This window comes from Eptesicus fuscus, chromosome 9, assembly GCF_027574615.1.
Source record: "Eptesicus fuscus isolate TK198812 chromosome 9, DD_ASM_mEF_20220401, whole genome shotgun sequence".
NCBI lineage: Eukaryota > Metazoa > Chordata > Mammalia > Chiroptera > Vespertilionidae > Eptesicus > Eptesicus fuscus.
Genome location: NC_072481.1, coordinates 64,116,448 through 64,133,267, shown reverse-complemented (window position 1 = coordinate 64,133,267; position 16,820 = coordinate 64,116,448). Strand labels below are relative to the sequence as shown.

Below are 16,820 nucleotides of genomic sequence, written 5' to 3'. Positions count from 1 at the left end.
TCCATGTGAATATGAGTTCACTTTTTGAAGAATAAGAATTATATGTCACAAGGTGGGCATCGGGATTTTTAGAGATGCTTAGGTGGGGCATGGCCAGAAAAAGGTTGGGAACCACTGGGTTAAAGCATAGAGCATCAGAAAGGAGAATTGAGAATTACAGGCTGGAGAAAGAGATTAGAGCAGTTTTACTGAGGGAGTGATAGACATTTTGAATAGCATCAGGCTGAGGAATTCAGATATAATTTTATAGACTGTGAGGGAAGCATGTAGATTTCTAAGCAGGAAAGTGACACATTTGATATTAATTATAAGCTCAGGATACAATTTGGAAGAAAATAAGGTTTACAATAATAGTAGTAAATTATATATTTACTATGTAATATTTCGAATATTGTCGTATGTATGTAAATATTTCATTTCATTCTCATGATAATTCTATGAAGTAGACATTCTTATTTGCCTATGTTTTATAGATAAGGCATTGAGAGTCCAAAAATACTGAAAATGTTGCCTAAGACCACAAAACTGGTAAATAGCAGTCAGTACTTTGATGTCAAAACTCATGTTCTCACCAGTATTCCTTACCCTATGACTAACAGTCCTTGCTACATCTGCTTCGTAAGTAAACATCAGTTTATCTGAATGTCATAGAGACTGAAACAAGGATTGACCCAAAGTGGAATCACACCATTTAACTTGTTTCATTGCCATAAAAGTTGATGACTTTTGATGCTCAGTCACTCATTTATTTAACTAACATTTATTGAGCACTGACTATTGCAAGGTAAAAGAATATGTAAACAAACCATAAAGTTCCTGACTTTATTGGACTTATATTCTAGTGGCATTCTTATATTAATATACTAGAGGCCAGTGCATGAAATTTGTACATGGGGGGGGGGTCCCTCAGCCCAGCCTGCACCCTCTCCAATCTGGGACCCCTCAAGGGATGTCTGACTGCCCGTTTAGGCCTGATCCCACCGGACATCCCTCTCACAATCCAGGACTGCTGGCTCCCAACCGCTCACCTGCCTATCTGCCTGATTGCTCCTAACCGTTTCTGCCTGCCAGCCTGATCACCCACTAACCACTCCCCTGCCAGCCTGATCAACGCATAACTGCTCCCCTGCTGGCCCAATTGCCCCTAACTGCCCTCCCCTGTTGTCCTGGTCTCCCCCACCTGCCCTCCCCTGCAGGCCTGGTCCACCCAAACTGCCCTCCCCTGCAGGCCTTGTCCCTCCCAACTGCCCTCTCCTGCAGGCCTAGTCCCCCGCCAACTGCCCTCCCCTGCAGGCCTGGTTGCCCCCACCTGCCCTCCCCTGCAGGCCTGGTCACCCCCACTTGCCCTCCCCTGCAGGCCTTATCCCTCTCAACTGCCCTTCCCTGCAGGTCTGGTCCCCCCCAACTGCCCTCCCCTGCAGGCCTGGTCGCCCCCAACTGTCTTCTCCTGCCAGCCTGGTTGCCCCTAAATGCCCCCCCCTGCAGGCCTGGGTCCCCCCAACTGTCCTCCCCTGCAGGGCTGATTGCCCTCAACTGCCCTCTTCTGCTGGCCATCTTGTGGTGACCATCTTGTGTCCACATTGGGGCAGCCATCTTGTGTTGGAGTGATGGTCAATTTGCATATTGCTCTTTTATTAGATAGGATTTATCCATCAGTTTATTCATTGATTCACTGACTCATTTAAAAAATCAAGTGAATTTTTAAAGTTCTTATTTCTGTATTTCTTAGAATTAGTTATATTAAAATTAGTAACTATATGCAGTAGCACTAATAGAAAAATGTTCTAATGATAAAAAACAAACTATTTATGCAGTATGATTTTCACCTGAAATGCTGCATCAATTCCAGCGCAGATGGAAGTTCCCCCGCTAGCTGCTGTAGGCAAGCTGTTCAAGAGCATATTTCTTTCGTTGGTGCTTATTATTTGGATTAGCTCATTTTTAATGTAGGCAACACTATCAAAGTGCACCATTCCCACCCAGGTTCCATTTTCAATAGCTTGCAGCAGGAAATATTTTGCTGCTTGATTCATTCGATTTAGGCGTTCACCCTGAATGAAAAAGGACAAGAAAAACAACCAATTGGTTTTGACTGGAAAATAATAGATTACATAAAATGAGTAAACAGAATTTATTAAAAATTTTCTATTAGTAATTGGTATCATTAAAGAAAGCAATTTTTTAATTGATACAATTTAAAAACACAGTTACATGTATTATGGAACATATGGTAAGGAACACAGGCTTTTAACTAGAAGTGATTCTTGGCTGCTTAGCACCTAAATTACAGGTGCAGGTTCAGGGGTTTGGGTTGGAATTGAGGGGTGATGACGCACATCTTAGAGACTTCCTAATTATTCCTGGGGTGTTGTCAAGATGAAACCACTCCCCATGTCCCACAATATCAAACCAGACTGTCATGGACTCCAACTAGAGACTGAAATCTCCCTACCCACTGGAGACTAGACAACTCAAAGTTTCTTGAGTTGCAGCAAATTTCTGAGAGGCTCTGTTCCTACTTCTGCTCCTAACCTCTCCCCAACATTTCTCCACCAATAGATTAATTGGCATTGGTTCTGTGGTAACCCATTAAGACTCATATCCCTCTTACCTAGGTGAATGCCCAGGAAGTAAATCTCTTCATACATTTGCCTTTTCCAATCCCTCAACACCAACTTATCTGTAGTACCTCCCCTTAACACATGCCCAAATTTCCTTCTAAACTCCCTAGATCCAAGTCACAGTGAGAGACTTCTTCAGCCCCATCTTTGAGGGCTCTCTTTGCCACTTTGCTTTACATTTAAACCAGGCTCTGTCATCCCTTCCCAATGACACCTCCTAGAACACTTCTATGTGCTGGTGTCTAGCACTGATGCTCTTTCTGAAACCCGGTGCTAATGTGGATGATTCTCTGCCCTTTCCATAACCACACAATCCCCCATTTGTTGAATACATTCTTTTTTATCTTCAGTATGCTCAGTCCTGTCTCAAATGTGCCATTCTTCTGGATGCCTTATCACATTATGCCTGCTCTTTAATAGTCCATTCATTTCAATCATTATTTATTGAGCACCTATTTATTTATATGTGATAAACCCTGTTCTAGACAAAAGGGAGATGAAGATGAATAAGAAATGGTTTCAAGTACTAGAGGACATGGTTTCTAGAGGATACAGTTCCAAGTGCTAGAGGAGCTCCTCGTCTAGTGGGGGAGAAATGTGTAATTTCAATATAATATATAGAGGTTTGCACAGTTTATTGTGGGAAACCAGCAGAAGGGCCTTTAGCCCAGCCTGGAAGACCAGTCCATCTCCTGCAGGCTGTGGGCGCCTATAACCAAATTTTGAAGGAGGAGTGTGAGTTAATGTGGTAATGGGGAAGGGAAAGTTTTCTCTGTGGAACTTTCAAGGATATATATGGGTCTTTATTCCTAGAGCCTAGCACAATGCCTACCGTTTACTAAGTGATAGAAGGAATAAGTGGCTGAATCTGACATAGCTTCCTTATGGTGATGCTTTATGTTTGTATCTTTGATCATAAAGAATCACTTATATAGATGATAAATAAGATTAACTCTGAATGGAGTTCAGCAATCCACTGTATCCTCATGTCTGTCAAGTATTTCCAGTAGATAAAGGAGGCGGGTAAGAAAATATTTCTATATTTCAATCTCTCCTTCTGATCTTCTAACTAAATCTTTACTAATGGGCCTAAAAGTTCTCCTCAGTAAACCCTCCATTTTATGGAAAAAAGAAAGAGTCTTTTATGTTAAGTCTTTTCAACTGTATTGTCATCCTGCTTTCATTACAATATTCACTGCCCATCTGAGGTCGTAATCATAGGACATGATGGGACTTATCCCACCATGCAATTCAGAAGAAGCCAGGTAGTGTTCAGAGTGTTCTTAGGCATTCAATCATCCACTGGTCACTCTATCTAGGAAAAATGGGCCCATGAACATACCGCCATGCTTCCAGATTTATCAAGAACTAAGCACACGATTCTATCTCTGATCCTCAGCAATGAAAAGACAGGTGACGGGGGTGATTCCACCATAGGTGTGGTGTTTTTAAAATCCTCAGAGTTGCTGATCACCTCCCATGTGCTTCTGGATTCGCACATTTTGTTTTGTAGACTTGGAGCTTCTCTATTATGGTTTCCTTCATTACAGAATTTAACAACCTAAAAGGTTAATAAGATGAAAAGGTGTTATATATGATGCATTTAAACATTCAACTAAACATTTGATAAAAATAAAAAACCTACTATGCAAATAGGCATTTTGTTTAATGAAATTTGATTCATTGAGGAATCATAGAATACTAAGGTGGATTTTCAATGGTAGTAATAATAAATAACACTAGTTGAGTGCTTACTATGTGCCAGTCAATGTTCAAAGAACTCTATATTAATACATTTAATCCCTCAGGTCACCTGCACAGATATTTTATAAACATGATAACATGTCCTTTGATTATAAATATACTATATGAAGAAATAATGAACATACTTACAGAAGTAATACCTTGCATAAACATTATGGATATCTCTTCAATTTGATCTTTTTCAGGGAAAAATTGACAATTTTTTTCATATAGTTTTGTCTTAGGATCAATTTTACATTTATCAAATACACAGCTATTTCCTTGACATTTAGGAACTCTATTCCTACCAGTAATACCTGTGGAACACCTGAAAATAAGTGACAGTTAGTCTTTGAGGCAACCTAACCAGTAACAATTTTTTAAAAATCTTAAGCGTTTCTTTTCACAATGATCCTTATATCAAGGTTTTTATTCTTACTTGTCAGTAAAGTTTAAGGATTTCTACCAGAGCATTTCTCCCAGAAATTTCAGAGGAAAATTTTAAGTGGTATCCCCAGTACAGTAGGTCCCCGGGTTACATCGGAGATCCGTTCCTATGGCGCGATGTAAAGTGATTTTCTCCGTAAGTCGGGACCCACCTACATAAGCACCTACGTCACTCACATGGAGCACATACACAGCAGTAATGAAGTGACACAGTAAAAAAAATTTTTAAGGAAAGATAACAATTCCTGACCTTTACTTGTGGTAAATACAGTAAATAATAAAAAAACATAAAGCACATACGTACATATGTCAAAATGATGGAACTTTTTTTTTTTTTTATAAATAAACTAGAGGCCCGGTGCACACAATTCGTGCACAGGGGGGCGGGTATCCCTCAGCCCAACCTGCACCCTCTCCAATCTGGGACCCCTTGGTGGATGTCCGACTGCCTGTTTAGTCCCGATCCCGTGGACTGCCTAAACAGGCAGTCAGACATCTCTTTCACAATCTAGGACTGCTGGCTCCCAACTACTCACCTGCCTGCCTTCCTGATTTCCCCTTACCACTCTGCCTGCCAGCCTGATCACCCCCTAACACTCCCCTGCCAGCCTGATCGACGCCTAAATGCTCCCCTGCCAGCCCGATCATCCCCAACTGCCTCCCCTGACATCCCGGTCACCCCCAAATGTTCTCCCTTGCATATTCCCTCTTTACTAGATAGGGTTTTTTCTTTAGCATATTGGACAGTCCTAACTGGTTTGGCTCAGTGGATGGATCATTGGCCTGCAGACTCAAGGGTCCCAAGTTCGATTCTGGTCAAGGGCATGTACTTTGGTCGGGGACACATACCCAGGGGGGAGTGTGCAGGAGGCAGCTGATCGATGTTTCTCTCTCATTGATGTTTCTAGCTCTCTATCCCTTTCCCTTCCTCTCTGTAAAAAATCAATAAAATATATATTATAAAAAAAGAAACATTTAAGATTCCTCCATATCTGCCTGGCTGGTGTGAATCAATGGTTGAGACCCCAGGCTGCCACCGCTGGAAGTGGATTGTGCCCTGGCCAGGCTGAGACCCCAGCCCAGGCTGCCATCTCAGCCTAGCCAGGGATAGCGTGGTGGGGGTGCACAGCCCCAGCCCAGGCTGCCTCCACTCGCCTGAAGATCTCATGGTGGGGGTGCACAGCCCTGCAGGCATGAGACCCAAGCCCAGGCAGCCACCTTGGTCAGGGGATCTTGCAGCTTGGGGGCGAGGCCCTGCCGGTCTGAGACCCCAGCCCAAGCTGCTGCTGGGGCTGGGGGATCGCGCGGCTTTAGTGCTCGGCCCTGCCTGCCTGATACCTCAGCCCAAGCTGCCGCCACAGCCGGGGGATTGCGTGGCTTGGGTGCAAGGCCCTGTAGGTCTGAGACCCCAGCCCAAGCTACTGCTGCTGGCCGGGGATTGCGCCGGGCGCTGGCGCCTCCCAGCCGGACACCCTGGACTGCCGCTGCTGCTGGGCGGACTTGGAAACTTCGGCAGGGCTAAGAGGACTGGGTGCCACCATTTTTGTCTCGGAGTGATGGTTAATTTGCATATTACTCTTTTATTAGGTAGGATAGGATATTGTGATGTAACCACGAAACAACGTATGTCGAGTCTGAGGTAACCCGAGGACTGCCTATATATGCAATGGCTGAGCTATCTGCTGAGATTAAAAAGTTGCTGCTGACCTGTTAACACTAATGACTCTAGGCTCCCCTTTTCCAAACATTTCTCCTGGTAGCCTTATGGAAGTAAATGCATTGTAGGCATCTGGGCAAGATAACTTGTGAAACCATTTACTCTTGGTTCCACCTTAGCCTGAAGTTCTTTATAGACTTTTTTTGTTCAAAAAAGTTACCTCTGAAACAATGGGATGTGGCATAACTATAAGTATTTTGATTATTCAAGGAGCATTTTTATCCAAAGTGAAATGTGGCCTGAAGGAAAGACCGAAGTATTGCCTAGGACAGTAAAGAATGGTGGAGGCATTTTAGACATATATTTTGTTGCATGGAATTGGCCACAAATGTCAGTGATTATAACAAACATGCAGGCATGTGGATATATCCCATCTATTCAGTGTGTTTCCAGTTCATATTTAAGAAACAATGACTAGCTTTCATTCAGTAATTTAGGGAGTATCCTATATATATGTATGCTACTATTGCCTCAAAACTCAGTGAATATAATGATGTTATCTCTATTAAAAATCATGATGAATTTTTCACAGTATCAACTAGACATTTAGGGGGAATATAATGTAAACAAAAGTAGTCAATGTAATATTCTCTAAAATATGTGTCCTGAAAGTGGTGCTATGGCTGATAAAGGGCTTTCACTGAAATAATATATCTTAGAGTTTATACATTTTTTGTAAGTCCCAAGCCCCAGCAGGGCATTTAAGATTGAGTAAACTGATGGCAGACAATTTTAGATAGATTTCCTCCACTCATTCTGCACTCTTGACCTCAGAACCAAGAGGATTGTCTGTTATTAACTGTGATGTTAGATTGGTATTTTTTAAGTGAATTTTATAAATCTCGGGAAATTTCTGTTATGGTTCCTTGAAGCTGATCGATTTTTTACTCAGCCTAAAGTTACTAATATTTATTAACCATTTTCCCATTCTTGTTTTGACCACCCAACATATAGTACAACCCTTTACACAGAGCCCAACTTCAATGTAAATGAGTTCTGGTGGCCATGGTGGAGAGGTATAAAAATATGTCAACTTGGCTTCCGAATGTTCTTGAAGTTATGTGTATTTTAAATGGGAAACCAGCCACTTTGAGGTACATTTTCTTTTTTAAAAAGGACACTGTTTTCATGTTATAGTGTCTATTATCTGCATTGGGACAAAGGAATGATTGGCATTTCAAAGAAATATAAATCAAACTAAGGAAAACAGGAAGTTACAGCCTGAAGCAATTGAAGAAAATGTAAATGATCATGCCTTGTTGCTTCAATTCTTTTAGACGAAGCACTGTAGAAAGGTTCATTGTCATTGTACTCATCAAACACTCCCCAGCGGAGATGGGCCCATTCATGGACAAGTAGTCTACCTGTGGGAAAATATTTCGAATATATGATCATAATTCAAGTGACAAAATTTGCCCTTTAAATATTTTAAGCAATGGTTTTTTTAAATAAAAAATAATTATACTTAAGTTTTAAATAACTGTCAATATTTATATTTTTGTTTGTAAAAAAGCGTATAACATTATATTGATTTATAATATGGTATATAGTATATTATCTTTTTATTCTACAACGTTAAATCAATGAAACATTTTTTTGTGTATGTATGTATATGCTATGGACAGAATAGACTAGGCTTTAGGTTTTGGTTAATGGGGGTGGGAAACAAAATGTCTTACATATTACAATGGTTTTTTGGTTCTACAAAGTTCACTCCTACTAACAACATAAACAGATATGTAAAATTTGCAGTACTAAAATTTCATGAGGGCACAATTAAATGTTTAAAAATGTCTACAAATGTTCCTTAGGGATTTGATAATGAAAAAATAAAGATTGAAAACACAGCTATAGATTATATATAATGGGGCTAACTAAATGAAGTGATTAATTTATTATATGAAATTAAGTATTATTAATTATTTTTTCAACACTATACTATAAAAATAAATATAAAATGAGTAGGATGTATTCCTTTACTAGAATAGACTTAGAAGGAGTCAGAATAAAAATTTTTTTCTAATAATTTTAGGGTAAATGGAAGAATAAAGTTACACCCATAGCTTGAAATACAGAAAAAATAAAACAAAAACAACAACAACAAGTAGACTTTTTGCTTTATCAATATTAGGAAAAACTTCAAAGGAAATAGAAATGGAGGAGAAGATGGAAATATAGTCTGTTCTGCTGCCATGTGTTTCTCTAACTCAAATGAACTCATGAAATCTGAAAATTACAGCAAAATGTCAGTATTATGCAAAAGTCATTTTTTCTTCTTTAAGTCTTTGCTACTCAAAATGTGTTCCTTAACCCACCACTATCAGCATCATGGGGAAGCTAACAAGAAATGCAGAATCTTGGATCTACTCTAGATCTATTGAATCAGAATCTGATCCCTAAGTTATTCTCCTACATATTAAACTTTAAAAGCACTTGTGTAAGATTTTCTAAGCAACTGGAGTTAGATTAGTGATTTTGGAATTATGTATAACCTTCAGTATAGGAGGGAAAAATCTCTCATATCACTTAAATTCCTCAGATCATAGAAATTTGGTGAATTTTAAGAAAACATAAAATTGCCTGCACCTGTGGCTTCCTTTTTACAGTGGTCTACTCTTACACTTGCTTTCTTCACAGCTCATGGCAGGTTGCCCTGCCTCCCAAGCCCACCTTAATTTGTTAAGAAAGTAGAGTTCAGATCTCACCACACACACACACACTCACACACACACACACACACACACACACACTTGTAACTATGTGAGGAGATGTTATCTACTTAGCTTGACTATAGTAATAATTTCACCATTCAATATGTATATGTATAGCAAATCAACATGTTGTGTACCTTAAATGTATACAATTTTTATTGCAAAAAAAGTAGCACCTCTAACTTAGAATTTCATTCATATCTATATCATTGTCTCAGTTCCTACTAGCCCTATTCTCATTTCTAATAGCATTTCACTCTATGTGTGTGCTTGCATCTGTACTTTTAATATCTACTATGATAGCAGCTTCCAGCCAAACTGAGCTATGGCCAAGATTGTTTAAATGTTCTTTTTTTTTTTTTTTTTAATTTCTTTATTGATTAAGGTGTCACATATTTGTCCTCATCCCCCCATTCCCATCCCACCCCTCTCCCCACGCATGCCCCAATCCCCTGTTGAACTTAACCGTTGGATAGGCTTATATGCATGCATACAGGTCCTTTGGTTGAACTCTCCCCCTCCCCCCCACCCTCCCCCTACCCTCCCCTATCCTCCCTCTGAGGCCCGATAGTCCGATCGATGCCTCCTTGCTTCTGGTTCTGTTCTTGTTCCTCAGTCTATGTTGTTCATCATTTCCCCTAGATGAGCGAGATGATATGTCACTAGATATATACTAATAAGAACTGAATGTGAGACGAGCAATAATAGTTATGCTGACAGGCAAATGAATCAATCTGTAGCGAGCTTCCCCCTGGACCAACAGTTCTTTTGAGACCCAATTTCAATGTCCAGTAGTTCCTTATGTGTACATGTCAGCACTGACCCCTCAGCTCTGGATGGTGGACAAATGGTGGTAATGGAGGTCCGACTCCCTCTGGTTTGGTCTCGGCCGAACCCAGGGGCACGGCGTCACCCAGACTAAGGGGCACGTGGCCTCACCCCTACCCAAGGGGCGCGTGGTCTCACCCGGGCCTGGGACCCAGCCTCACCCGGATGGATCCAGGGGCGCACGGCCTCACCCGGACCCAGGATCTGGCTTCACCCGTACCCAGGGATGCTTGGCCTCTCCCAGACCCAGGGGCACGTGGCCTCACCCGGGCCTAGGTGCACGAGGCCTCACCCGGATCCAGGGACACATGGTCGCACCCGGACCCAGGGACGCTTGGCCTCTCCCAGACCCAGGGGCACGTGGCCTCACCCGGGCCTAGGTGCACGAGGCCTCACCCGGATCCAGGGACACATGGTCTCACCCGGACCGAGGGACGCTTGGCCTCTCCCAGACCCAGGGCCACTTGGGCTCACCCGGGCCTAGGTGCACGAGGCCTCATCCGGATCCAGGGACACATGGTCGCACCCGGACCCAGGGACGCTTGGCCTCTCCCAGACCCAGGGCCACTTGGGCTCACCCGGGCCTAGGTGCACGCGGCCTCACCCGGATCCAGGGACACATGGTCGCACCCGGACCCAGGGACGCTTGGCCTCTCCCAGACCCAGGGCCACTTGGGCTCACCCGGGCCTAGGTGCACGAGGCCTCATCCGGATCCAGGGACACATGGTCGCACCCGGACCCAGGGACGCTTGGCCTCTCCCAGACCCAGGGCCACTTGGGCTCACCCGGGCCTAGGTGCACGCGGCCTCACCCGGATCCAGGGACACATGATCTCACCCGGACCCAGGGATGCTTGGCCTCTCCCAGACCCAGGGCCACTTGGGCTCACCCGGGCCTAGGTGCACGAGGCCTCACCTGGATCCAGGGACACATGGTCTCACCCGGACCGAGGGACGCTTGGCCTCTCCCAGACCCAGGGCCACTTGGGCTCACCCGGGCCTAGGTGCACGAGGCCTCACCCGGATCCTGGGACACATGGTCTCACCCAGACCCAGGGACGCTTGGCCTCTCCCAGACCCAGGGCCACTTGGGCTCACCCGGGCCTAGGTGCACGAGGCCTCACCCGGATCCAGGGACACATGGTCTCACCCGGATCCAGGGACGCTTGGCCTCTCCCAGACCCAGGGCCACTTGGGCTCACCCGGGCCTAGGTGCACGAGGCCTCACCCGGATCCTGGGACACATGGTCGCACCCGGACCCAGGGATGCTTGGCCTCTCCCAGACCCAGGGCCACTTGGGCTCACCCGGGCCTAGGTGCACGAGGCCTCATCCGGATCCAGGGACGCATGGTCGCACCCGGACCCAGGGACGCTTGGCCTCTCCCAGACCCAGGGGCACGTGGCCTCACCCGGGCCTAGGTGCACGAGGCCTCATCCGGCTCCAGGGACACATGGTCTCACCCGGACCCAGGGACGCTTGGCCTCTTCCAGACCCAGGGCCACTTGGGCTCACCCGGGCCTAGGTGCACGAGGCCTCACCCGGATCCAGGGACACATGGTCTCACCCGGACCCAGGGACGCTTGGCCTCTCCCAGACCCAGGGGCACGTGGCCTCACCCGGGCCTAGGTGCACGAGGCCTCATCCGGCTCCAGGGACACATGGTCGCACCCGGACCCAGGGACGCTTGGCCTCTCCCAGACCCAGGGCCACTTGGGCTCACCCGGGTCTAGGTGCACGCGGCCTCACCCGGAACCAGGGACACATGGTCTCACCCGGACCCAGGGACGCTTGGCCTCTCAGACCCCGGGGCACATGACCTCACCCATGCCTAGGTGCACGAGGTCTCACCCGGATCCAGGGACACACGGTCTCACCCGGACCCAGGGACGCCTGGCCTCCCCCAGACCCAGGGGCATGTGGCCTCACCCGGGCCTAGGCGCACGAGGCCTCACCCGGATCCAGGGACACACGGTCTCACCCGGACCCAGGGACGCCTGGCCTCCCCCAGACCCAGGGGCACGCGGCCCCACCCGGGCCTAGGTGCACGAGGCCCCACCCGGATCCAGGGACACATGGTCTCGCCCGGACCTAGGGGTGCGTGGCCTCTCTCAGACCCAGGGGCACGTGGCCTCTCTCAGACCCAGGGGCGCGTTACCTCTCTCAGACCCCTGGTCGCGTGGTCTCACCCGGATCCAGGGGCTCACGGCCTCACCCGTACTCGGGACCCAGCCTTACCCGGATCCAGGGGCCCACAGCCTCACCCGGACCCAGGGTTCAGATTCGCCCGGACCCAGGGGCACATGGCCTCACCCGAACCCGGAATCCAGCTTCACCTGGACCCAGGGGCGCGTGGCCTCACCCAAACCCAGGGGCGTGAGGCCTCACCTAGACCCAGAGGCGTGTGACCACATCTGAGCCCAGAGGCTCGCAGGCTCGCCTGGACTCGGGTCTCAGCGGGGTTTCGTCTTCTTGATCCCAATTCCTGTTGGTCAATTCCCTCTCAGCAATTCCTTCGGTCATTTTCTCAGAGCTCCAGAGCGGCTGCCGCAGAACTCGTTGGGCGGCGGGCTCGGCAAGGCTCCGGTGTGCCCGGTGCCCGGCGGTGGGCTGGTCCGGTGTCGCTGCGTCGGCCCTTGGGTCTGCAACGGTGGCCAGTCGCTGAGCGTGCGCACCTGGCCACTTCGGGGCATTGAGATTCTTGAAGGACTCGGAGGTCAGCAAGCACGGAGTCTCCCACCCCATGTCTCCCAGGGGCTGGTCTGTCCGTGCTCGGCAGCGAGTGGAGCCGTCCCCTCAGCCGGAGACCGCCGGGGGAACTGCGCCGAGCACGTTCCTGGCCACCATTGTGTCGCCTGAGCCATAGTTCTTAAAGTGTGGACTTTGGGTCACCGGCATCAGCATCATCCTGCGTACCCCCCTCTTTTATTCTAGTTGTAGAGCATCTGCTCTGCCAGCCCCCCGGTCTTTCTGGCTGGTGTCTGCTCTGCTCTCCCGTCGTAGTCTCAATATTGTTGTGGTAGGCAACGATCAGGCTGCCGTCCTATGTCTCCATCTTGGTCCTCCTTTGTACAGTTAAGTCTTGAATGTTGTTGGTGTCACTGGGAGGAATTGTCCTCCAGGCCAATTGGCCGTGAGGACCCTCTTTGTCCATATAGGAAGAGTTGCTGTGCAGGAGACATGTTTGTGGGCCGGGTCTTGATGCAGCAATGCCTTGGCGCTCACTGAGTCTGCCTCTAGAATGCCTCCCTTATGCAAGTGATTGAAATCTGGTGTCATCTCCCACCAACCACTAGATGCCCTCGTTTCTGGGTCTCCAATGCAGTGTGGGTCAGCCACTACCTGAGGCACTCAGCAGGAAAAAGCTTCTACTCAGCTTGGCTGGGGCGGAGCTACAGGGTGGAGCCTACAACCTTGGCTTCCTGTCAGCCCCGCCCTATGAGGCTCCTGTGTCTGTGTCCCTCTGTATTCCTTGCAAACACCTCTGAGAGAAACGCGCCCTGGAGTTTCGCCCACTGCCAAACAGTCCAGTCCCTCCCCTAATGAATCTGGACTCCCAGATTCTCGCCTGGAACTGGGTTTCAGTGCAGTTGGAACTGGGTCTCAGCGCAGTCTGGCGTCCCTGTCTCCTTCCCAGCAGGGCCACCCAGTGGCGCAGGCAAAAGTCCGTCCTCTGCGCACCTTCCAGTGCGCGCGTCTGGAGCCACCGCTTCTCTGTGCCTCCGCCACCACAGCCCAAATTCATTCCCCCAGCGTGCGCCTGGCTTCCCAGGGTTTCGCCCGGAACTGGGGTTCAGTGCAGTCGGAACTGGGGTTCAGCACGGTCCTGAGCTTATGTCTCCTTCCCGCTAGGGCAGTTCAGTCGCGCAGGCAACAGTCCGTCCTTTGCGCCCCTTCCCGTGCGCGCCTCTGGAGCTCTGCCTTCCCCCGCTCCTCTGTGCCTGCGCCCCACAGCCCAGATTCATTCCCCCAGCCTGCGCCTGGCTTCCCAGGGTTTCGCCCGGAACTGGCGCTCAGTGCAGTCGGAGCCGGCGCTTAGCGCACTCCGGAGCCTTTATCTCCTTCCTGCCAGTGAACGCCGGCCAGGCTGTCAGCCGCCCCTTCCTCTCCGGCTCCATCCTCCCCGCAGGCGCGCGTGCTCGTGTCTCCGCCAGTTTCTCCATACCTCAGGCTTTTACGGCTCCCCCGATTGTCCCCGTGGCCTTCTCCTTCCCCCCAGCTGTGGGCATTTCAGTCCGCCAGCTCTCCTGTGGTTCTGGACGATGTCCGTTCTGACCTCTAGTTGTGCCTTTGAAATTGTTGTGCCCGGCTGCAGGTTAGGTGTTTCACCTATGCCGCCATCTTGGTTTCCATCTGTTTAAATGTTCTTTCCAGGTACCTATTGTTATTGTTGTTATTATATTTATTACAAATTGCATATATTTTGAGGACTATCTTCTTAACCTTGTTGTTCAATAGCCATGTTGTTTTTAGAACACTGTTTTTCAGCATGTGAGATTTTCACAAACACATGTATCACATTATAGGAAAAGCTCCTGTCTAAGAGCAAGGGGGAAAGCTACCAGTTACAGAATAGGACTGAGGTGGGGATATGATAAAAGAGCAACAGCTCAAGTGGGGATGTTAGCTTTAAAATTAGATAAAATTCTTCTTGTCTAATATAGGTGCAGGTAGACATGAATTTGGAAGTAGAGAAAAAGGTAGGGGTTCTATTTCTCAATCAAGGCACCTGTTGATTGATGGGATTGAAAAAAGTGGCTAGAGATCTTGAGAAAAATGGTACAAGTTTTAGAACAGCTTCTTAGGAATGAGAAAGAGAGTTGAGAAGATGGAAGTACAACATTGTTGAGTAGCTGTGAGGGCTTCACTAAGTTTGAAAAAAGTATTTTTTTAATGACACCAATTAGCTTTTCACAATCTTGAAAACATTAACAGGAGCAAAAGGAAACTAGCTGGAAATTTAGTAGAGAGGATTTGACAAATTGAATGAAACATAAGGATAAGAGTGGTGAGGGAATTGAGCTATCTACACTTCGCTGGACCTGCCATGTAAAGAAAAAAATTATAGTTAGAAGGGAGCAAAGGTTAGAGGTGCCAAGGAGAACAAGCATGACTGGACTAAAGTATGGGGAGAGTTAAGATTCAGATGGCATGAGATTATGGAGCTTTCAAGACTGGTTGGGAAATAGGTCATGAGAACCAGGGTTGAGTGTTTGACAGAAACAAGGGGCTTACTGAATGCTCATTGAAGGGACAATGGAAGAGAGGTGATCTTGTGGTATGTGGGTTCAGGAATGTTTTCCTGTGTAGTGACATGTGAAATGATGTGCTTTAAGTTCATTTGAACCAATGACCTTAACTTTTAGACTGAACTAGATGAAATTGCCATTTTTATAGATAAAAATGATCACTAACAGACAAGTACATCTAGTTCAACCAAATAGGTTGAATAATAATATCAGCAACTACGGCCCCTGAGTGTTTTCTCTTGGCCAGGAACTATAATCTTGTCTCTTTTCAGCTTTTCACACATCTGCCTTCCATTAAGGTGGCATGTGATTGATTAATGTCCAGCTGTGGAGAACTGGAATATTAAGATTTGAAAAGTATGCTTAAGAAAAATATTTATTATTTTTGCCATGTGTTCAAATTTCTGTAGACACTCTACTGAGAATTATTGTATGGAATATCTAATTTAATATTCACAACAATTCTATACAGTAGTAGCTCCTTTATTCACCATTTTACAGGAAACAAGCACTTGTCCAAGGTCACATAGAGCTGATAAATAGGGGAGTCAGGATTTGAACCTATAGACTCTGACTCTAGGGTTTGTACATTTAACTTGGGTACACATCTGCTTATTGGAATAATTGCAAAATATATGTTAACCTAATTCTTACCTGCTGGTCCATATTCATTTTGTTTTTTTCCAAGTACAAAGTCAGGGGTGAAATGAATGTATTTTCCTTTTTCTCCACAGGGTTCGAATTGCTTGGTGTATGGTTCATCTCTATCTGGTAGGGTAGGTGGTGCAACTAAAACATCAGTCTGAGAATGTTTAAAAAGATTTTTAAAACATCAGAAATAGAAATGACAACATTTAGTCAGAAAAACTCTAAATCAATTTGGAGTTCAGTGGAGGAGCACCAGAAAATATAATATTTTAAGAGACTTTTTTGATTCTTACATGTGTGTAGCTTTCGTGTTTTGGTCTCTTGTATTGAGGCTTTTCCTTCCAAGTATCAGGAATTAATATTGATACATTTTTGAAAAAAAATCTTCTTTCTGTGGCTTCAAATAGGTAAGTAGAAGCTGCAGTCACCATGTCCTGTTATAAAAGAATATATGGCAGTGAACTGAATGAGCAGAGGTTCATCACAGGCGTTTCTCAGATCAAGAGTAGATAGAAAAAGCCACTGACTAGTGAGCAGAGTCTCTGCCTCAGAATTCCAAACCTGCCACCTTTCAATCCAAAATTATAGCTTAATCCTGCACATTTAAAGGTTTTGAGTATAATTCTGCATTGAAAGGCAAATGTTTCTATTTGGTGTTAAGAGAAATTGCATACTATGATAGACTTTAGGTCATCTACTTGGTTCCAATGCTGGCATTAGCACTTTCCGGGTGATAGATTTTGGCCCACTTATATAATGCTCTGAAGCTTAGTTTCCTTATCTCACAAATGGACTATTACTGCCTATCTTTAAGGTTGGCATAAGCATGAAACAAGTGCTTTACTCTAGTATACACT

General features: G+C 46.1%; 1 protein-coding gene across 1 annotated transcript in view; it reads right to left on the bottom strand.

The window, feature by feature from the left end:
* Positions 1 to 16,394, bottom strand: part of LOC129150249 (calcium-activated chloride channel regulator 4-like) — a 41,085-nt gene extending 24,691 nt beyond the window's left edge. Inside the window, exons 1-6 of the mRNA XM_054721030.1 lie at positions 16,257 to 16,394; positions 15,970 to 16,117; positions 7,784 to 7,892; positions 4,515 to 4,692; positions 3,964 to 4,182; positions 1,827 to 2,051 (exon numbers count right to left, since the gene is read on the bottom strand). Of these exons, the coding sequence (XP_054577005.1) occupies positions 1,827 to 2,051; positions 3,964 to 4,182; positions 4,515 to 4,692; positions 7,784 to 7,892; positions 15,970 to 16,117; positions 16,257 to 16,394 (1,017 nt within the window). The remainder of the gene's footprint in view (positions 1 to 1,826; positions 2,052 to 3,963; positions 4,183 to 4,514; positions 4,693 to 7,783; positions 7,893 to 15,969; positions 16,118 to 16,256) is intronic.
* Positions 16,395 to 16,820: the final 426 nt, after the last annotated feature.